General features: G+C 39.4%; 1 protein-coding gene across 3 annotated transcripts in view; it reads left to right on the forward strand.

The window, feature by feature from the left end:
- Positions 1-23,916, forward strand: part of spg (dedicator of cytokinesis spg) — a 392,951-nt gene that overhangs the window by 341,242 nt on the left and 27,793 nt on the right. For all 3 annotated transcript variants that reach the window (XM_071687033.1, XM_071687034.1, XM_071687035.1), the window contains 3 exons: positions 8,719-8,883; positions 18,032-18,115; positions 21,729-21,889. In XM_071687033.1, coding sequence (XP_071543134.1) covers positions 8,719-8,883; positions 18,032-18,115; positions 21,729-21,889 — 410 coding nt within the window. The remainder of the gene's footprint in view (positions 1-8,718; positions 8,884-18,031; positions 18,116-21,728; positions 21,890-23,916) is intronic.

Raw genomic sequence — 23,916 nt, forward strand, 5'->3', positions numbered from 1 at the left:
TTGGGGAAGAGCAGTGTGGTTTCAGAAGTGGTAGAGGATGTGTGGATCAGGTGTTTGCTTTGAAGAATGTATGTGAGAAATACTTAAAAAAACAAATGGATTTGTATGTAGCATTTATGGATCTGGAGAATGCATATGATAGAGTTGATAGAGATGCTCTGTGGAAGGTATTAAGAATATATGGTGTGGGAGGCAAGTTGTTAGAAGCAGTAAAAAGTTTTTATCGAGGAGGTAAGGCATGTGTACGTGTAGGAAGAGAGGAAAGTGATTGGTTTTCAGTGAATGTACACTTGCGGCAGGGGTGTGTGATGTCTCCATGGTTGTTTAATTTGTTTATGGATGGGGTTGTTGGGGAGGTGAATGCAAGAGTTTTGGAAAGAGGGGCAAGTATGAAGTCTGTTGTGGATGAGAGAGCTTGGGAAATGAGTCAGTTGTTGTTCGCTGATGATACAGCGCTGGTGGCTGATTCATGTGAGAAACTGCAGAAGCTGGTGACTGAGTTTGGTAAAGTGTGTGAAAGAAGAAAGTTAAGAGTAAATGTGAATAAGAGCAAGGTTATTAGGTACAGTAGGGTTGAGGGTCAAGTCAATTGGGTGGTAAGTTTGAATAGAGAAAAGCTGGAGGAAGTAAAGTGTTTTAGATATCTGGGAGTGGATCTGGCAGCGGATGGAACCATGGAAGCGAAAGTGAATCATAGGGTGGGGGAGGGGGCGAAAATCCTGGGAGCCTTGAAGAATGTGTGGAAGTCGATAACATTATCTCAGAAAGCAGAAATGGGTATGTTTGAAGGAATAGTGGTTCCAACAATGTTGTATGGTTGCGAGGCGTGGGCTATGGATAGAGTTGTGCGCAGGAGGGTGGATATGCTGGAAATGAGATGTTTGAGGACAATGTGTGGTGTGAGGTGGTTTGATCAAGTGAGTAATGTAAGGGTAAGAGAGATGTGTGGAAATAAAAAGAGCGTGGTTGAGAGAGCAGAAGAGGGTGTTTTGAAATGGTTTGGGCACATGGAGAGAATGAGTGACGAAAGATTGACCAAGAGGATATATGTGTCGGAGGTGGAGGGAACGAGGAGAAGTGGGAGACCAAATTGGAGGTGGAAAGATGGAGTGAAAAAGATTTTGTGTGATCGGGGCCTGAACATACAGGAGGGTGAAAGGAGGGCAAGGAATAGAGTGAATTGGAACGATGTGGTATACTGGGGTTGACTTGCTGACAGTGGATTGAATCAGGGCATGTGAAGCATCTGGGGTAAACCATGGAAAGCTGTGTAGGTATGTAATTTGCATGTGTGGACGTGTATGTATATACATGTGTATGGGGGTGGGTTGGGCCATTTCTTTTGTCTGTTACCTTGCGCTACCTCGCAAACGCAGGAGACTGCGGCAAAAAGAAAAAAAAATATATATATATATATATATATATATATATATATATATATATATATATATATATATATATATATATATATATATTTTTTTTTTTTTTTTTTTTTTGCTTTGTCGCTGTCTCCCACGTTTGCGAGGTAGCGCAAGGAAACAGACGAAAGAAATGGCCCAACCCACCCCTATACACATGCCTTGATTCGATCCACTGACAGCACGTCAACCCCGGTATACCACATCGCTCCAATTCACTCTATTCTTTGCCCTCCTTTCACCCTCCTGCATGTTCAGGCCCCGATCACACAAAATCTTTTTCACTCCATCTTTCCACCTCCAATTTGGTCTCCCTCTTCTCCTCGTTCCCTCCACCTCTGACACATATATCCTCTTGGTCAATCTTTCCTCACTCATTCTCTCCATGTGACCAAACCATTTCAAAACACCCTCTTCTGCTCTCTCAACCACGCTCTTTTTATTTCCACACATCTCTCTTACCCTTACGTTACTTACTCGATCAAACCACCTCACACCACACATTGTCCTCAAACATCTCATTTCCAGCACATCCATCCTCCTGCGCACAACTCTATCCATAGCCCACGCCTCGCAACCATACAACATTGTTGGAACCACTATTCCTTCAAACATACCCATTTTTGCTTTCCGAGATAATGTTCTCGACTTCCACACATTCTTCAAGGCTCCCAGAATTTTCGCCCCCTCCCCCACCCTATGATCCACTTCTGCTTCCATGGTTCCATCCGCTGCCAGATCCACTCCCAGATATCTAAAACACTTCACTTCCTCCAGTTTTTCTCCATTCAAACTCACCTCCCAATTGAATTGACCCTCAACCCTACTGTACCTAATAACCTTGCTCTTATTCACATTTACTCTTAACTTTCTTCTTTCACACACTTTACCAAACTCAGTCACCAGCTTCTGCAGTTTCTCACATGAATCAGCCACCAGCGCTGTATCATCAGCGAACAACAACTGATTCACTTCCCAAGCTCTCTCATCCCCAACAGACTTCATACTTGCCCCTCTTTCCAAAACTCTTGCATTCACCTCCCTAACAACCCCATCCATAAACAAATTAAACAACCATGGAGACATCACACACCCCTGCCGCAAACCTACATTCACTGAGAACCAATCACTTTCCTCTCTTCCTACACGTACACATGCCTTACCTCCTCGATAAAAACTTTTCACTGCTTCTAACAACTTGCCTCCCACACCATATATTCTTAATACCTTCCACAGAGCATCTCTATCAACTCTATCATATGCCTTCTCCAGATCCATAAATGCTACATACAAATCCATTTGCTTTTCTAAGTATTTCTCACATACATTCTTCAAAGCAAACACCTGATCCACACATCCTCTACCACTTCTGAAACCACACTGCTCTTCCCCAATCTGATGCTCTGTACATGCCTTCACCCTCTCAATCAATACCCTCCCATATAATTTGCCAGGAATACTCAACAAACTTATACCTCTGTAATTTGAGCACTCACTCTTATCCCCTTTGCCTTTGTACAATGGCACTATGCACGCATTCCGCCAATCCTCAGGCACCTCACCATGAGTCATACATACATTAAATAACCTTACCAACCAGTCAACAATACAGTCACCCCCTTTTTTAATAAATTCCACTGCAATACTGCAATACTTAAAACCTTTTTCACTCCATCTTTCCACCTCCAATTTGTTCTCCCACTTCTCCTCTTTCCCTCCACCTTTGACACATATATCGGCTTTGTCAATCTTTCCTCACTCATTCTCTTCATGTGACCAAACCATTTCAAAACACCCTCTTCAGCTCTCTCAACCACACTCTTTTTATTACCACACATCCCTCTTACCGTATTATTACTTACCCGATCAAACCACGTCACACCACATATTGTCCTGAAACATCTCATTTCCAGCACATCCACCCTCCTCCGCACAACTCTATCTATAGCCCACACTTCACAACCATATGACATTGTTGGAACCACTATTCCTTCAAACATACTCATTTTTGCTTTCTGAGATAATGCTCTCGCCTTCCACACATTTGCGCTCCCAGAACTTTAGTTCCCTTCCCCCACCCTATGACTGATTTCCGCTAAAACACTTCACTTCCTCCAGCTCTCATCCAGTGAAACGTATCTCCCAATTGACTTTCCCTGAACCCTACTGTACCTTATAATCTTGCTCTTATTCACATTTACTTTAGGCTTTCTTCTTGCACACACTTTACCAAACTCAGTCACCAGCTTCTGAAGTTTCTCACCCGAATCATTCACCAGCACTGTATCATCAGCGAACAACAACTGACTCTTTTTCCAAGCCCTCTCAACCACAACAGACTGTATACATGCACCTCCCTCCAAAACTCTTGCATTCGCCTCCCTAACAACCCCATCCATAAACAAATTAAACAACCATGGAGACATCACGTACCCCTGCCATAAACCGATATTCACTGAGAACCAATCACTTTCCTCTCCTCCTACTCCTACACATGCCTTACATCCTCGATAAAAACTTTTCACTGATTCCAGCAACTTAACTCCCACTCCATATACTCTTAATACCTTCCGCAGAGCATCTCTATCAACTCTATCATATGCCTTCTCCAGATCCATAAATGCTACGTACAAATCCATTTGTTTTTCTAAGTATTTCTCACAAACATTATTCAAAACAAACACCTGATCCACACATCCTCTACCATTTCTGAAACCACACTGCTCTTCCCGAATCTGATGCTCTGTACATTCCTTCACCCTCTCAATCAATACCCTCCCATATAATTTCCCAGGAATACTTAACAAGCTTATAACTCTGTAATTTGAACACTCACCTTTATCACTTTTGCCTTTGTACAATGGCACTATGCATGCATGCCGCCAATCCTCAGGCTTTTCACCATGAGCTATACATAGATTGAGTATCCTCACAAACCAGTCAACCACACAGTCACCTCCTTTTTTTATAAATTCCACTGCAATACATTCCAAACCCACTGCCTTGCTGGCTTTCATCTTCTGCAATGCTTTCACTACCTCTTCTCTGTTTACCAAATCATTCTCCCTGACCCTGTTACTTTGCACACCACCTTGACCAAAACACCCTATATCTGCCACTCTATCATCTAACACATTCAACAAACCGTCGAAATCCTCTCTCCATCTCCTTCTCACATCACCACTACTTGTTATTTCCTCCCCATTAGCCGCCTTCACCAATGTTCCCATTTGTTCTCTTGTCTTTCGCATCTTATTTACTTCCCTCTAAAACATCTTTTTATTCTTCCTAAAATTTAATGATAATCTCTCACTCCAACTCTCATTTGCCCTCTTTTTCACCTCTTGCATGTTTCTCTTGACCTCCTGCCTCTTTCTTTTATACATCCCCCTGTCATTTGCACTATTTCCCTGCAAAAATCGTCCAAATGCCTCTCTCTTCTGTTTCACTAATAATTTTACTTATTCATCCCACCACTCACGCCATTTCTAATCTACCCACCTCCCACGCTTCTCATGCCACAAGCATCTTTTGCGCAATCCATCACTACTTCCCTAAATACATCCCATTCCTTCCCCACTCCCCTTACGTCCTTTGCTCTCACCTTTTTCCATTCTTCACTCAGTCTCTCCTGGTACTTCCTCACACAAGTCTCTTTCCCAAGCTTACTTAATCTCATCACTCTCTTCACCCCAACATTCTCTCCTCTTTTCTGAAAATCTCTACAAATGTTCACCTTTGCCTCCACAAGATAATGATCAGACACCCCTCTAGTTGCACCTCTCTGCATATTAACATCCAAAAGTCTCTCTTGCACGTGCCTTTCAATTAACACGTAATCCAATAACGCTCTCTGGCCATCTCTCTTACTTACATATGTATACTTATGTATATCTCTCATTTTAAACCAGGTATTCCCAATTACGAGTCCTTTTTCTGCACACAAATTTACAAGCTCCTCACTATTTCCATTTACAACACTGATCACCTCATGTATACCAATTATTCCCTCAACTGCCACATTACTCACCTTTGTATTCAAATCACCCTTCACTATAACCTGGTCTCGTGCATCAAAACTGCTAACACACTTACTCAGCTTCTCCCAAAATGCTTGCCTCTCATGATCTTTCTTCTCATGTCCAGGTGCATAGGCCCCAATAATCACCCACATCTCTCCATCCACTTTCAATTTTACCCATATCAATCTAGATTTTACTTTCTCACACTCTATCACATACTCCCACAACCCCTGTTTCAGGAGTAGTGCTACTCCTTCCTTTGCCCTTGTCCTCTCACTCAAAACATTCCCAAACCACTCTTCTCCTTTACCCTTGAGCTTTGTTTCACTCAGAGCCAAAACATCCAGGTTCCTTTCCATAAACATAATACCTATCTCTCCTTTTTTCTCATCTTGGCACATCACATCCACACACATTTAGACACACCAATCTGAGCATTCGAGGAGGATAAGCACTCCCCGCGTGACTCCTTCTTTTGTTTCCCTACTGCATCTATACACATATATATATATATATATATATATATATATATATATATATATATATATATATATATATATATATATATTCTCCATTCAAACTCACCTCCCAATTGACTTGACCCTCAACCCTACTGTACCTAATAACCTTGCTCTTATTCACATTTACTCTTAACTTTCTTCTTCCACACACTTTACCAAACTCAGTCACCAGCTTCTGCAGTTTCACACATGAATCAGCCACCAGCGCTGTGTCATCAGCGAACAACAACTGACTCACTTCCCAAGCTCTCTCATCCCCAACAGGCTTCATACTTGCCCCTCTTTCCAAAACTCTTGCATTTACCTCCCTAACACCCCATCCATAAACAAATTAAACAACCATGGAGACATCACACACCCCTGCCGCAAACCTACATTCACTGAGAACCAATCACTTTCCTCTCTTCCTACACGTACACATGCCTTACATCCTCGATAAAAACTTCTCACTGCTTCTAACAACTTTCCTCCCACACCATATATTCTTAATACATTCCACAGAGCATCTCTGTCAACTCTATCATATGCCTTCTCCAGATCCATAAATGCTACATACAAATCCATTTGCTTTTCTAAGTATATCTCACATACATTCTTCAAAGCAAACACCTGATCCACACATCCTCTACCACTTCTGAAACCACACTGCTCTTCCCCAATCTGATGCTCTGTACATGCCTTCACCCTCTCAATCAGTACCCATATAATTTACTGGAGGAAGTGAAGTGTTTTAGATATCTGGGAGTGGATCTGGCAGCGGATGGAACCATGGAAGCGGAAGTGGATCATAGGGTGGGGGAGGGGGCGAAAATTCTGGGGGCCTTGAAGAATGTGTGGAAGTCGAGAACATTATCTCGGAAAGCAAAAATGGGTATGTTTGAAGGAATAGTGGTTCCAACAATGTTGTATGGTTGCGAGGCGTGGGCTATGGATAGAGTTGTGCGCAGGAGGATGGATGTGCTGGAAATGAGATGTTTGAGGACAATGTGTGGTGTGAGGTGGTTTGATCGAGTGAGTAACGCAAGGGTAAGAGAGATGTGTGGAAATAAAAAGAGCGTGGTTGAGAGAGCAGAAGAGGGTGTTTTGAAGTGGTTTGGGCACATGGAGAGGATGAGTGAGGAAAGATTGACCAAGAGGATATATGTGTCGGAGGTGGAGGGAACAAGGAGAAGAGGGAGACCAAATTGGAGGTGGAAAGATGGAGTGAAAAAGATTTTGTGTGATCGGGGCCTGAACATGCAGGAGGGTGAAAGGAGGGCAGGGAACAGAGTGAATTGGAGCGATGTGGTATACCAGGGCTGACGTACTGTCAGTGGATTGAATCAAGGCATGTGAAGCGTCTGGGGTAAACCATGGAAAGCTGTGTAGGTATGTATATTTGCGTGTGTGGACGTATGTATATACATGTGTATGGGGGGGGGTTGGGCCATTTCTTTCATCTGTTTCCTTGCGCTACCTCGCAAACGCGGGAGACAGCGACAAAGTATAAAAAAAAATATATATATATATATATATATATATATATATATATATATATATATATATATATATATATATATATAGATGGAGTGGGGTGGTGAGATATTGTGGCCAGTAGCAAGTCTGTTTGCGGATGATACTGTGTATTTTTGCTAATAGTGAAAAGGAGCTGTAGAAGGTTGTAAGTATCTTTTATGATGTGTGCAAGTGCAGGTGATATAAGATAAATGCAAGTAAAAGTAAAGAAATGGCTTTTGAGAGGAAATATAGTAAAAGTATAGAATTTGTAAATCCATGTAGAGTGAAGTATATTGTACTAAATTGTGCTTTGAGTATGGGGGAGAATGATTGAAAGAGGTGAGAAAATTTCAGTATTTAGGAGCTGCTTTTAGTAAAGAAATGTTTTTTGAGAGGAAATATAGTGAAAGCATAAAATTTGTAAATCCATATAGAGTGAAATATATTGTACTAAATTGTGCTTTGAATATGGGGGAGAAAGATTGGAAGAGGTGAGAGAATTTAAGTATTTAGGAGCTGTTTTTAGTAAGTTTGATGGTATAGAAGGAGAGATAAAGGAGAAAGCAGTACAGGGTAGAAAATGTCATTGGGTCCTTTAATAGAATAATGAAGGGTAGAGGTGTAACTTAGCATGGAAGTTAAGAGAGGATGAAGAGAAACCGTAGTCCTCCAAACCCTAATGTGTGGTCGAAACGAAAACATGGAGTGAGACACAGAAGTTAAGAATCCAGGCTCTGGAAATGTGTTATTTGAGAACATATGGTGTGACTGATGGAATGAAGAAAGAAATGAAGGGGTGTATGAGAGATGTCGTATGGCAGGAATGCAAAGGAAATGAATTGTGGAGTGGTAGAGTGGGTGAAATGTAATACTTTGAGATGGTTTGGGCATGTGGAAAGAGCCTGAGACTGGAAGGTTACAAGAAGAGTGAATGATAGCGGCTTTGTGTGAGAGGAAGACCACTTTTGACACGGGCAAATAAGGTGGAAGAATACTAGAGGGAGAGAAATGGTGGAAGAATACTTGGAATGGCTTATGTGAGGGAGGCATGTAAGGACAGGGATAAATGGAGGCTATTTTGCAGTGGCCACCCCTTGATGGGAGTTTTTGAAGGGAATGGGCATCAAAGATATGGATAGATAGACAGATAGATGCCAGTGAAATTAATACATCAGCTAGTCTGTGAATTATTTGCCTATTTTGATATTGTGTATTATGATAACCTCCTTTGATGTTGTGTATTATCAATAACCAACACAGGACAACATCCAACCATTTACAATGAGGCTGCAAGGCACCATAGATGCAGCTGTTAATGGAGGTATTGCTAAATATCAAGACGCATTCTTTGGTCCAGATTATCTAGTTATGTATCCTGAAAATGCAGACCATGTTAACAGGCTCAAGGTTCTTCTGTCAGAACAAGTAAGTTACAAAGTTTTTGATTATTTGTATTATATACTAGCTTTATTAAAAGCATAGGATATAAACTTCCAAAACAGTGATACTTATTATACATCTAATCTCTTTTTGTCTGTTTGGACCATGCAAAATCACTATTAGGTTTGATCACGTCTTTTTTCATTAATACTCACCCTTGTTTTCTTTTATATGCATGTGTATAATGATCAATATGGCATGGGCAAAACTTGCCCAAATTGATTAGGCCATGTTGTGTAAAATGAAAAGTATGAGAAAAAAGTAGAAATTAATGAGAACTTTGCAGGTGTTTGTAGTAGACCTGTCTGTTAAAGGTAGAAAGGTTATAAGAAGAGGGAAAGACAGAAAAGGGAAAGAATTCTAAAGTTTAGAAGGAGGTAAACCAAGGCTTTGGGTTATGATGCTTCAAATTGCGATGTTTTAGACTTAATGCACTTCAGATTTTGTGTGCTTTTTATCAAGTCTATGACATTAGGAGAAATAGAAATTCTTTTGATATTTATATTCTTTAGATCCTATATGTCTAAAAGAGCTTACTTTTTTTTTCAACTTCAAAGTATCTGAACATTAATTGCACTATTCATGTACTTTTCTTTCTTTTTCTTTCACACTTGTTCTCCATTACTTGCATTAGCAAGATAGGGCCAGGAACAGATGAAGAGAATGCTTCATTTGCTTACATCCATTTTCTAGCTGCCATATGTAATACACTAAAACCACAGTCCCCTAAGCACAACCAGGCCCCACTGACCTTTCCATGATTTCACTCAACTGCTTTATATGCCCTGGTACTTATCATGAATATTTTGATTATTTTTCAGTAAAATATTGTTTAGCTTTTATCCCATCAACTGGTAAAGTACACTCATGTGTTCATTGGTGCTTCATTATTAACATCCTATTTGAAGGAACTGCTTGATCATGTGATTCAGAGGGTGATTTAGGCAAGTTTAGCATCCCAGTAACTCCAATTCCACTCCACTATGTTTTGCTTTAAGTCTTTCATATATCATCTAAAGTATGGTAACAGTTGGTAGGAGCAATAGATAGAAGTGATAAGTAGAAACATTAGATGGGAGCATTAGGTAGAAGTAGTTGGCTGGAACATAGGTAGAAGTGTTAGATAGACACATTAGTTAGAATTAATAGGCTGGAACCTGAGGTAGGAACATTAAGTAAACACTTAAGTTGGAAGTCGTCAACAGGAGCATTAGGTAGGAGCCTCTGGAAACACTGTCCATTGTGTGTGACCTATTAAGGGTGAAGCACTGGAGTTCACCAGTTATGGAGACTTTTGCCATGGCCACCCCTTGATGGAGTTCATGGATGGAACAGGTGCTAGAGATATAGATAGATAGATAGGTGGATAGATAGTTGTTCAGCTAGATAATTCAGGGAATATGCAGAAAGCCCTAAAACACCTGCTTCCCTCCCAGTAACCTTCAGTCCTTCCTGTCCCACTCCAACAACAGCTGAAGTCCATATTGCATGTTCTAGTACAGTAACTTTTTTAGTAAGTTTTCCACAGATATTACCTAAATTACATCTTGACAGAGAATGGTATGCTGTACTGATATGGGTGGTAAGATAAGTTGTTTCAGGTACAGTACTATATATTGTCACGACCACACCCTTTCATTTAAGGGTGTATGATCAGCCCATAAGCCCATTAGATCAGAAAACTGAAATAATGGCTTCTGTTAATAGAGAGGTTTGGGCTAGACATAGACTCTTCCTTACCCTCTGGCTAACATCTCCTGATAGCTGACAGCCGCTTATAATGATAACACAATTCATTCAGCACTGGTTTGAATACCAAACTTGTCCATATAATAACAAAATATATCTAGATCATAAAGAATAAGCTTGTGCTCTTGAACATATGCATATAACATAATTTGCTCCAAATACAATACTCTCCCTTCATATATGTCACCTAGTCAGTTGAAGTAACATACTGGACCTTAATTTACAACATTATAATTCAAAATCATGAAGATGTATACAGATAACTTTATACATTACCAGATAAGTATTGTACAACACCCTATCCAATAACTAAAACCAGATAGGGTTGAGGGACAAGTTATTGGGAGGTAAGTTTGAATAGAGAAAATCTGGAGGAAGTGAAGTGTTTGAGATATCTGGAAGTGGAGTTAGCAGTAGATGGAACCATGGAAGCGGAAGTGAGTCAGGATGGGGAAGGGGTGAAGGTTCCGGAGCGTTGAAGAGTGTGTGGAAGGCAAGAATGTTATCTCAGAACAAAAATGGGTATGTTTGAAGGAATAGTGGTTGCAACAATGTGATACAGATGCGAGGCATGGGCTATAGATAGGGTTATGTAGAGGAGGGTGGATGTGTTGTAAATTAAATGTGTGAGGACAGTATGTTGTGTGAGATGGTTTGATCAAGTAAGTAATGAAAGGGTAAGAGAGATGTGTGGTAATAGATAGAGTGTGGTTGAGAGAACAGAAGAGGGTATATTGAAATGGTTTGGACACATGGAGTGAATGAGTGAGGAAAGATTGACAAAGAGGATATATGTGTCGGAGGTGGAGGAAGAAGCCAGAGAGCAAATTGGAGGTGGAAGGATGGAGAGAAACATTTTGAGCGATCGGGGCCTAAACATACAGGAAGTTTAAAGGCATGCAAGAAATAAAGTGAATTGGAATGATGTCATATACCGGGGTGGATGTGCTGTCGATGGATTGAACCAGGGCATGTGAGGCACCTGAGGTAAACAGTGGAAAGGTCTGTGGGGCCTGGATGTGGAAAGGGAGCTGTTTTTTTTTTGTTTTTTTTTTCATTATTATACTTTATCGCCATCTCCCATGTTAGCGAGGTAGTGCAAGGAAACGGACAAATATTTGGTCCAACCCACTCACATACACATGTATATACATAAATGCCCACACACGCACATATATATACCTATACATTTCAACGTATATATACATACACAGACATATACATATATGTACATGTACATATTCATACTGCTTCATCCGTTCCTGTCGCCAACCCGCAACACATGAAATAGCACACACACACACACACACACACACACACACACACACACACACACACACACACACAAAAAAAAAAAAAAACTGCTGACGCTGGTGACTGAGTTTGGTAAAGGGTGTGAAAGAAGAAAGCTGATAGTAAATGTGAATAAGAGCAAGGTTATTAGGTACAGTAGGGTTGAGGGACAAGTCAGTTGGGAGGTAAGTTTGAATGGAGAAAAACTGGAGGAAGTGAAGTGTTTTAGATGTCTGGGAGTGGATTTGGCAGCGGATGGAACCATGGAAGCGGAAGTGAATCACAGGGTGGGGGAGGGGGTGAAAGTTCTGGGAGTGTTGAAAAATGTGTGGAAGACAAGAACATTATCTCAGAAAGCAAAAATGGTTATGATCACTATTCTGTGGAGGCGAAGGTGAAGATTAGTAGAGGTTTTCAAAAAAGAAGAGAAAATGTCGGGGAGAAGAGAGTGGTGAGAGTAAGTGAGCTTGGAAAGGACACTTGTGTGAGACAGTACCAGGAGAGATTTAGTGTAGAATGGCAAAAGGTGAGAGCAAATGACATGAGGGGAGTGGGTGAGGAATGGGATGTATTTAGGGAAGCAGTGATGGCATGTGCAAAAGGTGCATTCTGCATGAGAAAGGTGGGGGATGGGCAGATTAGAAGGGGGTAGTGAGTGGTGGGATGAACAAGTAAAGTACTTAGTGAAAAAGAAAGGGAGAAAAGCAAATGACTGGGAGATGTATAAAAGAAATCGGAAGGAGGTCAAGAGGAAGGTGCATGGATTGAAAAAGAGGGCAAATGAGAGTTGGGGTGAGAGAGTATCATTAAACCTTAGGGAGAATTAAAAGATGTTTTGGAAGGAGGTAGATAATGTGTGAAAGACAAGAGAACAAATGGAAACATCTGGGGGGGGGGGGGGGGGCAAGGGGGAAGCAGTAACAGGTAGTAATGAAGTGAGAAAGAGATGGAGTGAGTATTTTGAAGGTTTGTTGAATGTGTCTGATGATAAACTGGCAGGTGCAGGGTGTATTGGTCAGGGTGTTGTGTGAAGAGAGAGGGTCAGGGAGAATGATTTGGTTAAGAAAGAAGAGGTGGTGAAAGCCTTGTGGAAGATGAAATCCAGCAAGGTATTGCAGTAGAATTTATCAAGAAAGGGGGTGACTATGTTGTTAATTGGTTGGTAAGGATATTCACTGTATGTATGGATCATGGTGAAGTGCCTGAGGATTGGCGGAATGCATGCATAATGCCATTGTACAAAGGTAAAGTGGATGAAAGTGAGTGCTCGAACTACAGAGGCATTAAGCTTGTTGAGTATTCCTGGAAAATTTTATGGGAGGGTATTGATTGAGAGGGTGAAGGAACCATGGAAGCAGAAGTGAGTCACAGGGTAGGGAAGGTGGCGAAGGTTCTGGGAGCAATGAAAAATGTGTGGAAAGTGAGAACATTATCCCAGAGAGCAAAAAGGATATGTTTAAAGGAATAGTAGTTCCACCAGTATTATATGGTTGCGAGGTATGGGTTATAGATAGGGTTGTGCAGAGGAGGGTGGATGTGTTGGAAATATAATGTTTGAGGACAATATGTGGTGTGAGGTGGTTTGTTCGAGTAAGTAATGAAAGGGTAAGAGAGATGTGTGGTAATAGAAAGAGTGTGGTTGAGAGAGTAGAAGAGGGTGTGTTGAAATGGTTTGGATATATGGAGAAAATGAGTGAGGAAAGGTTGCCAAAGAGGATATATGTGTCAGAGGAGGAGGGAACAAGGAGTAATGGGAGATCAAACTGGAAGTCGAAGGATTGTTTTTGTTAGTGTGGGGTATACTCAATTTTTTTCGGTCTCAGTCTGCCTCAAGCTACTGTGCGGTCAGGTTGTATACAGAGAATTGTAACTTCATGAAGTGATTTGGAATCCTTACACTTCAAAATGGCATCAAGTGATAGAAAAGTTAAAAAAAAAAATCATGTGAACTGTGTTTTGTATTAGGAAATAGCCCATTGGTTATATTCTCAATTAAACAGACTTTTGGCATTAATTGACGGACACCTGTTGCCCCAATTAGACCAATAAATCAAGGGTTTACTGTACTGGCTGCCGAAGGTTTCAGAAGTTACAGGTGTAATAAGGAGGCAGTACATGCTGAAAGGGCAATGCTGTGTGGCTTATGTTTAATAAGGATGTATGTAATGCACTTCTTCTAAATACAGAGATCACAGCATCATTCATTTTAGTAGTAATTAGCTATGTAAGTTCATATATCTATGAAAATCAAATATGAAAATCATATAAAATTAGAGTAAATTCAGTACCATACGTGACTATGCAGGTTCCCATATATATATTATAAGAAATATGAATATGCACAAGAACCGGTTACAGTGATGGGTGATTCCAAGGCAAAGGTGAGTAATGTGGCAGTTGAGGGAATAATTGGTGTACATGGGGTGTTCAGTGTTGTAAATGGAAGTGGTGTAGAGCTTGTAGATTTATGTGATGAAAAAGGACTGATGATTGGGAATACCTGGTTTAAAAAGAGAGATATCCATAAGTATACGTATGTAAGTAGGAGAGATGGCCAGAGAGTGTTATTGGATTACGTGTTAATTGATAGGCGCACAAAAGAGAGACTTTTGGATGTTAATGTGCTGAGAGGTGCATCTGGAGGGATGTCTGATCATTATCTTGTGGAGGCGAAGGTGAAGATTTGTAGAGGTTTTCAGAAAAGAAGAGAGAATGTTGGGGTAAAAAGAGTGGTGAGAGTAAGTGAGCTTGGGAAGGAGACTTGTTTGAGGAAGTACCAGGAGAGACTGAGTACAAAATGGGAAAAGGTGAGAACACAGGAGGTAAGGGGAGTAGGGGAGGAATGGGATGTATTTAGGGAAGCAGTGATGGCTTGCGCAAAAGATGCTTGTGGCATGAGAAGCATGGGAGGTGGGCAGATTAGAGTGGTGGGATGAAGAAGTAAGATTATTAGTGAAAGAGAAGAGAGAGGCATTTAGATGATTTTTGCAGGGAAATAATGCAAATGACTGGGAGATGTATAAAAGAAAGAGGCAGGAGGTCAAGAGAAAGGTGCAAAAGGTGAAAAAGAGGGCAAATGAGAGTTGGGATGAGAGAGTATCATTAAACTTTAGGGAGAATAAAACGATGTTTTGGAAGGAGGTAAATAAAGTGCGTAAGACAAGGGAACAAATGGGAACATCAGTGAAGGGGGCTAATGGGCAGGTGATTACAAGTAGTGGTGATGTGAGAAGGAGATGGATTGATTACTTTGAAGGTTTGTTGAATGTGTTTGATGATAGAGTGGTAGATATAGGGTGTTTTGGTCAAGGTGGTGTGCAAAGTGAGAGGGTTAGGGAAAATTATTTGGTAAACAGACAAGAGGGAATAAAAGCTTTGCGGAAGATGAAAGCCGGCAAGGCAGCAGGTTTGGATGGGGTGACTGTATTGTTGACTGGTTGGTAAGGTTATTTGATGTATGTATGACTCATGGTGAGGTGCCTGAGGATTGGCACAGTGCTTGCATAGTGCCATTGTACAAAGGCAAAGGGGATAAAAGTGAGTGCTCAAATTACAGAGGTATAAGTTTGTTGAGTATTCCTGGGAAGTTATATGGGAGGGTATTGATTGATAGGGTGAAGGCATGTACAGAGCATCAGATTGGGGAAGAGCAGTGTGGTTTCAGAAGTGGTAGAGGATGTGTGGATCAGGTGTTTGCTTTGAAGAATGTATGTGAGAAATACTTAGAAAAGCAAATGGATTTGTATGTAGCATTCATTGATCTGGAGAAGGCATATGATAGAGTTGATAGAGATGCTCTGTGGAAGGTATTAAGAATATATGGTGTGGGAGGCAAGTTGTAAGAAGCAGTGAAAAGTTTTTATCGAGGATGTAAGGCATGTGTACATATAGGAAGAGAGGAAAGTGATTGGTTCTCAGTGAATGAAGGTTTGCGGCTGGGGTATATGATGTCTCCATGTTTGTTTAATTTGTTTATGGATGGGGTTGTTACGGAGGTGAATGCAAGAGTTTTGGAAAGAGGGGCAAGTATGCAGTCTGTTGTGGATGAGAGAGCTTAGGAAGTGAGTTAGTTGTTGCTCACTGATGATACAGCACTGGTGACTGATTCATGTGAGAAACTGCAGAAGCTGGTGACTGAGTTTGGTAAAGTGTGTGAAAGAAGAAAGCTGAGAGTAAATGTGAATAAGAGCAAGGTACAGTTATTAGGTACAGTAGGGTTGAGGGACAAGTCAATTGGGAGGTAAGTTTGATTGGAGAAAAACTGGAGGAAGTAAAGTGTTTTAGATATCTGGGAGTGGATTTGGCAGTGGATGGAACCATGGAAGCGGAAGCGAATCATAGGGTGGGGGAGGGGGCGAAAATTCTGGGAGCCTTGAAGAATGTGTGGAAGTCGAGAACATTATCTCGGAAAGCAAAAATGGGTATGTTTGAAGGAATAGTGGTTCCAACAATGTTGTATGGTTGCGAGGCGTGGGCTATGGATAGAGTTGTGCGCAGGAGGATGGATGTGCTGGAAATGAGATGTTTGAGGACAATGTGTGGTGTGAGGTGGTTTGATCGAGTAAGTAATAATAGGGTAAGAGAGATGTGTGGTAATAAAAAGAGTATGGTTGAGAGAGCAGAAGAGGGTGTTTTGAAATGGTTTGGTCACATGGAGAGAATGATTGAGGAAAGATTGACCAAGAGGATATATGTGTCAGAGGTGGAGGGAACAAAGAGAAGTGGGAGACCAAATTGGAGGTGGAAAGATGGAGTGAAAAGGATTTTGTGTGATTGTGGCCTGAACATAGAGGAGGGTGAAAGGCGTGCAAGGAATAGAGTGAGCAGACAGTATGAATTATGTGCATGTGTATATATGTATATGTCTGTGTGTGTATGTATATGTATACGTTGAGGTATGTAAGTATGTATATGTGCGTGTGTGGACGTGTATGTATATACATGTGTATGTGGGTGGGTTGGGCCATTCTTTCGTCTGTTTTCTTGCGCTACCTCGCTAATGCAGGAGACAGCGACAAAGCAAAAATAAAAAATGCAAAATAAAATGAATATTACAATGAAATATGAAAATTACTTAAATTCACTTTTGTATAAAGTTGAAATACGGAAATCATTTATAAAGCTAAAGTAAATTCTCATCAGTACAAGAGTATTATCTCCAGAAAGGAAGTCACAGCCTCACTTATGTAATTACATTTCACTTTACCAATATTTTCTAGTTATGGTTTTCCTCAAAGTAAGCCTCTCTATGCAGCGCCACCTTGTAGGTTTTGCACTACAAGTAATTGTCTTTCCTCCTTTCTTGTCGAAAGCACACAACATTGTAAACCTCTCCCTCACTTCATACTTGTGGGGCTGTGATGCAGACTGATGTTCACCCAGCCAGCTGGGTCTTACACTTTCCAATTCTTTTTAGGAAGAGGCTGGCAGCAGCTGTAGGAACCTCCTAACTATAGGAATCTCCCTCACAGAGATGGTGCTGAGTAATAGCTGATGGAGTGGTAGTCATAGTAGCTGATGGCAGAGGGTCTGAGGAGGGATTTCTGTTTTCTTTATATTACGTGTGTGTTTGGCATCTGATACCACATAACAAAATCCTACATTATTTGATGTTTAAGTTTTCCTGCAAAAATCAGCAAAAAAAAGTCAAGCATGTATTCATCCAAAATCCAAAATCCTTTATAAAACTTGTCATGTATATACACATGACAGGACCATTGACATGTAAAGGACTGCATATCATCCTGACAAGCTGTGGACTTTAGAAAACACTTCCTTACTCACTATATGGTTTTAAAACTTGCAAGATCCTACTTTATGTCTTTATCTTTTCTTTTTCCTCATTGTGGACATTTCTTCATGTTTTATGTTTTATGCTCTTCGTATCATTTATATATTTTTTCATATGCACTCTAAATTCAGAACACCTTGTAGAATAATCTTGAATAATTTCTTGTTTGTAGTACTTGTACAGTTTTATGTATTTTCTGTCTCTTAAGATCATGAGTTACATATACTATATGATAAAATTTGATATTTTCCTCCTCATAACATTGAAGGCCTTTATGAAATATAATTGAGGATTTTACAGACAATGATTCTGGAAGGAGCCTTGGACCTCCATGGAAGAATTGCTCCATCTGCAAACCAGCCACTTCACAGACGTCTTGTAGAGGTGAGTGCTGAAACCTTAAAATGTAACTAAACAGTGACTAGATACCTTTTGAGACAAGCCCCAAATTGACAGTTGTGCAGTGTATGTGGTAGCAGAGAATTAGTGTTATCTATCATACCAGCAATATACATAGTGCCGGTCTTGCTTTTAGGAGAAATCTTCCATACAGAGTCCACAAAAATTCTTGTCTGCCTCCCCATACATTTTCAAGGGTGATATCACACTTACATTATAGTCCTTTGACATCTCGACTTTGGCCTTAATTACCATCTACAGATATATGGACTTGGAATTGGCAATGTTTTTGAAGTATTTGAAGTATTTTTGGTCCATGAGGTGAGGCACTGATGAGGTGTTGCAGTCTCCTGATTGTGCATTCTGAATGCCCTGGGTGCCTAGAAATCATACATAGATGTACCCATATTTTCTTGCTTTCATGCAAAAATTCAAGCTTTCTCCTTCTTAGAAGGGTAAGATTTGAAACACTAGTCTCAGCAACCTGATGTATGATGTTTTCACTCTTAGAGGGTCATATGCTTGTAACCACAGTAAACCTTTGCCATGTATTGCCTTGGAATGTGTATGGGGGAGGACTATTTTTTGCAGATGTTGTATGCACACATATGTAGAAACGTATTCTTTCTCAGAGATTTTACTCAATATTTAAGGGGAAATTAGATGAAAGATTGTTTTACCAATATGGTGACAAGGCAGTCATAGATATTGAAATATCAGAAAACTATATAAGCAGAGCATTTAATGAGTTTGGAGAGAATTCGTCCATGAGACTGGTTGGAATTCTAGCCATAATTCTTAAGGTGACAAAAGAGCAGTTGCAAAACTATTGATGTTATTGATTTAATGAGGCATGGTCTTGATAAAAGCAAAGTACCTGAAATTTACAGAATGGCATATGTAATACCATGAAGGAGAATCCAAGGTAATACCTAAGCATTAAAGGCCTAGCTTTCCTTGATTTCGCATGTAATAAAAGTCTATGATAGATTGATAAAAGGATGCATACGAGAACCTATGATGAAAAACAACTATATAAGTGAAGTCCATCATGGATTTGTACCAGAAAAAGTACACAGACCCAATTATTAGCCCATTTCAGTAATGTACTGTCAATCTATCTGTATCTCTGAATTATCAGTATCTGATGCCTGTTGTCAACTGGAATTCCCTCAAGTGAGTGGCTTTGGCAATAGAGTCAACATGTAAACTCTAGTGTCGCTTCTTAGCCTTTTGCGTCTCACCCTTAACAGGCCACTGGCAGAGGGCAACTTTCATGCAGTGTTTGCAGAGGCTCCGACTTAATGTTTCTACTGACCATTACTACCTAATGCTCCTGCCTGATGCTCATACCTACAACTTCTATGTAATGTTTCTACTTAATGCTCGTGCCTAAATTTTCCTACCTACTACTTCCATCTTTTGCTCTTGCAATTTTGCCAAAAAGCAGAGCTAGCACATAGTTCTCACTGCAGGAAAATCTTGAGTTATGAAGGATGAGCTATGCGAGTTAAAGTGTTGTCAAGTGTAATGTATGGTAAGGAAAGATTATATGTTTGTGGACAAAATGACAGTAGTCCATGTTTGGGGTACAAAAATTTTAACTAGCAGAAAATTCTAAGTACAGTGGTATCAAATAGAAGTATACCTGATAAATAAGGTCTATCTTGTCTTTGTAATGATATCATGCATTGACAGAGAAGGAAAGAAAGCATATTCAAATACTTGGCTCTTTACAACAGAGTAAGCAAACTGATAGGTTCAGAATATCATCAAAAGAAAATGTAAAAAGGCCGAGATGCAGGCTGTAGATGAGCAGAATTGAACTTGTTGAAATTAAAAAAAAATATGAATGAGCATGTAAGTCATGGAACAGTTAATGATACATTGATTGCTCTGTATAAAGGATCAAGGTAACAGAAAAAAAACAATATAAAAAAATCTTTTGAGTCATCACGGAGAAAATAATATTAAGAGTGAGAATTGAGAAGATAGCAGTTTGAAGCCTAGAAATGAGTAGTATGATAATGAGAACATCCTCTTAAAGTGACAGACAACTGTTTTTAAAAATGTTCAGAATAAACAGTTGAAATAAGATTGAATACTTCTGTGTCATATGGATACGAGCCAAAGAAACAGAAATGATGTTAGAATTCTGAAACACTTCATGAGCAAACTCGAAGTGAAGGAACATTCAATCTATCCTTAGAGGCTGAATGAAATTGAAGTTTGCAGTTTAGAAAGAAGGGAAAGGTAAATACCATAATCTAAACTTAGTAGCAAATGAAGGAAATAGAGGAAACAAAGTTAATGATCCCTTCAACATCCATACAGTGTTTTATCCTTTTTTTTATATAAACATTCAAGGGTATTGAACCCTCACTGAAGCGAGAGAAGAAACAGCATAGAGATAAGTGATGCCTTGTAAAACCCACAGTTGGGCTACTGCTCCAGTATCAGAAATAAGAGAGGAGTGTTGCTGTCCTCTGTGTCATAGTATTTCTTTTTTTCTGTGTTACATGTTGATGGAATGTTTATCATTTTGCTTTTATTATTTTGTAAACTGATTGATTAATAAATATTCTCTTAAAATAATTGTTTCAGTAACATTTGTATAGATATTGTTTTTATATAACTAGAAGTTGACAAATACAGAAGCATCAACAAACTGAGCATTTCCCTTCCTTATTATGTCTGAAGGATAACTGAGAGTGATTGTCCTATGGAAGTATTCATCTTTCATACATGCTTCCTTTCCTATCCCGACTCAGAATGTTAGCCATGAAATTGTGGAAGGAATTCTTAAAACAAACATATAGGTCTGTAGATGTTGATGTATCTGCAGCGATATAAATCTGTAGATGTTGATAGATCTGAAAATATATATCTCTGCAGATGTTAAAGGTTAAGTGTGAGAGATGACTGTGGGATATACCATACAGGTGTCAAACATGAACCTAAGAGGCACCTGCAAAATAGGCTGTTAAATGCACGACCAGAAGAAATAGAAACATGCAATAGAAACATTACAGAAAGATTTAAAAGAAGGTGACAGATTTTATCTTAAAAATTTGCTTTTCAAAAGCACATACACTTTTGTTGTAAGACTTTGTTTTGATATCTCCTAAGCAAGGACTGTTTCATAAGCTCAAAGGGCTGTGCTTACAGTTGAGAAATTGTTTTGTGCTATTCAAAGCTTAGATTATTTATTGAATGAAAATTGCTTTCTTTCTTTCTTTTTCTGTCAAACTACTCGCCATTTCCCGCGTTAGCAAGGTAGCGTTAAGAACAGAGGACTGGGCATCTGAGGGAATATCCTCACCTGGCCCCCTTCTCTGTTCCTTCTTTTGGAAAATTAAAAAAAAAAAAGAGGGAGGATTATTGACTGAAAAATTTGCTTTCTTTCTATTGTTTCTTTACCTCAATCAAAAGTTTTGTTCATCAGGGTATGAATTTACTTTATTTTCATGCCTTAGCAAGATAACTCACATCTGTTTGCTTATTATTACACATATGTAGGATATTTAACATATATATGTTAGCAGACAGTGGTGATTTTTAAGAATTTATGACTAATGATCTTACATGAATTTATTAGGTGTTTGAAGGTTTGCGAAGCAAGGTGCGTAAGATGTGCTCAACTCCCCAGTCTCAGAGATCTACTTCATCTCTACAGTCCACACCACCTCCACCTCCAACTCACAGACGTGCAGATTCTGATCCTGCCACAGAGTTCAGGAGAACAGGTTCAATTATCAAGTAAGAATAGAATATTTCACAATTCCAAGTTCAGGTTATCATCATTTTGAATTTTTTTTCATGATACATAGTCTTGTGTTATACACATTCCTTTAAATATCATTATTTAGGTTATCACCATTCTTTGATTATATATTATGGATTATGCTCTTCAGGCTTCAAAACCCACCTCATACATTGGGACAGATATGCTTGATAAGTCGAAACTCCATTAGGGGAAGCTCTGGATATTATAATCTTTTCTTTAGGGAAGTCTCTGTATTTATTCACTTCTCAGCAAACATTTTTACCTCCTTGAATTATTATTAAAATGCTAATGTAAAACAGATTTTCAATAAGTTAATCAGTATTCCATATGCTTTTCATGCTCTTGTGGAATCATTCCAATTACATTCCATTTCTACAGGTTCATCCACCAGACACCTGTGATACATACACAGTGTAAGGGTGATGGAATGTTCATATAAACTAAATGATGAAATTCAGTGTACAGATGTTTTATTTAAAAGGTAAAGAATGTTCAAGAGATGGGACCCTTTGAGTGTAAAATTCTGCACCCATACTGTACAAATGGATAGACTCACAGCAAAAGAAGGCTCCAAAATTTATATGATCTAATAGAAAATAAGCAGCTGAAATCTGTGTGTGAGAGTGACTTGTGAGTTAACATTATCCCTACCATATCCCTAGAGTCCTACTATACGAGAATAGATATGGAGACCTAAATTGGCAAATATTAGAATTACAGTCAAGATTGGACAGAGAAAGAATGGTTTAATAAAGATGTTATATGATCAAAGAAGCTTTAAGATGTGCAGTGGTAAAGATGTAGATGGAACTCCAGCCAGCTAGTGTTTGCATGGTATAAGAGTGCAAGGAATGAGTGTACCAGGAGAAGAAAGCAGAAACAGAGATGGTTCAAAGATGATATTATGGAGAAGACAAGAGAAAATCCAAAACTCTCCCTTAAATTCATCTGGAGTTACTTGATTATAAATGGGTAGATTGATGAGAATTTTTACATCCCTCTACAATAATGAGTATAGAAGTGTGCTGCTATTATGATGTATATCAAAAGTGCAAGTGATGTGAACAGTGTCAATTTTCACTCCCATCTAAGAGTGTAATAAAGATAAGCCAAAATCAAGATACCAGTATTGGATGTATTCTGATAAACATATTCATACAAACATGCTTGAGGATGAACCAGGGAAAAAGAAGGGGATATGAAGTTATGGATAAAAGATTTGACAGTAGGTCTGATAGAAAATGGAAACTGGCCCTTAACAAGATATGATGATGTCAGTACCACATTACATAGATGATTTTTACACAAAAACTGAGAGTGAAGGGGGTAACAGAAATGGGAACACCATGTTTACTCAATTATAAGCCTCACATTTTTTAAAAGAAAGAATGCAATAGTGGGGATGTGTCTTACAGTTCCTTAAAGAGTGGCTTTTACCACCTTGAGGTGGGTTTTCCACCACCTCCTGACCACAGTCATGTCTACCTCCACCACCTGACCACAGTCATATCTACCAACACCGCCTCCACCTGACTGCAGTCATGTCTGCCACTGCCTTAACTTCATCACAATCGCCTCTACCACCACCACCTTCTCACCACTGCCTCCATCCTGCCAATCACCTCCATTATCACCTCATCTTTGTCACCACCACCATTACCAAAATTCATTTCATTCTCCTAGCAGTTAGATTGAATATTACATTGTGCTTTTCAGTTTGTACCTAAGGTAATCTAAATGTGAAAGTATAATGCACCCATAGTGATTGAAGTTGGTGATAGTTTTCAATACATTTTCTGTTACAATAAGCCAGTTTTGATAAAAAAAAAAAAAAAGGATGTGAATGATTGACACTTATGTATAAGGAGGAAAAAGGTGTATAACAGCAATTTTGATTTTTTCATACTTGATTGCTGTTTCCTGCTTTAGCAACGTTGCTAAAACAATGATAGAAAGAAAGAAAAAACAGACCTCTATCTTGTCTTTTAGAAATTGAAAT

The sequence above is a fragment of the Panulirus ornatus genome, chromosome 43, assembly GCF_036320965.1.
Source record: "Panulirus ornatus isolate Po-2019 chromosome 43, ASM3632096v1, whole genome shotgun sequence".
Classification (NCBI taxonomy): Eukaryota; Metazoa; Arthropoda; class Malacostraca; order Decapoda; family Palinuridae; genus Panulirus; species Panulirus ornatus.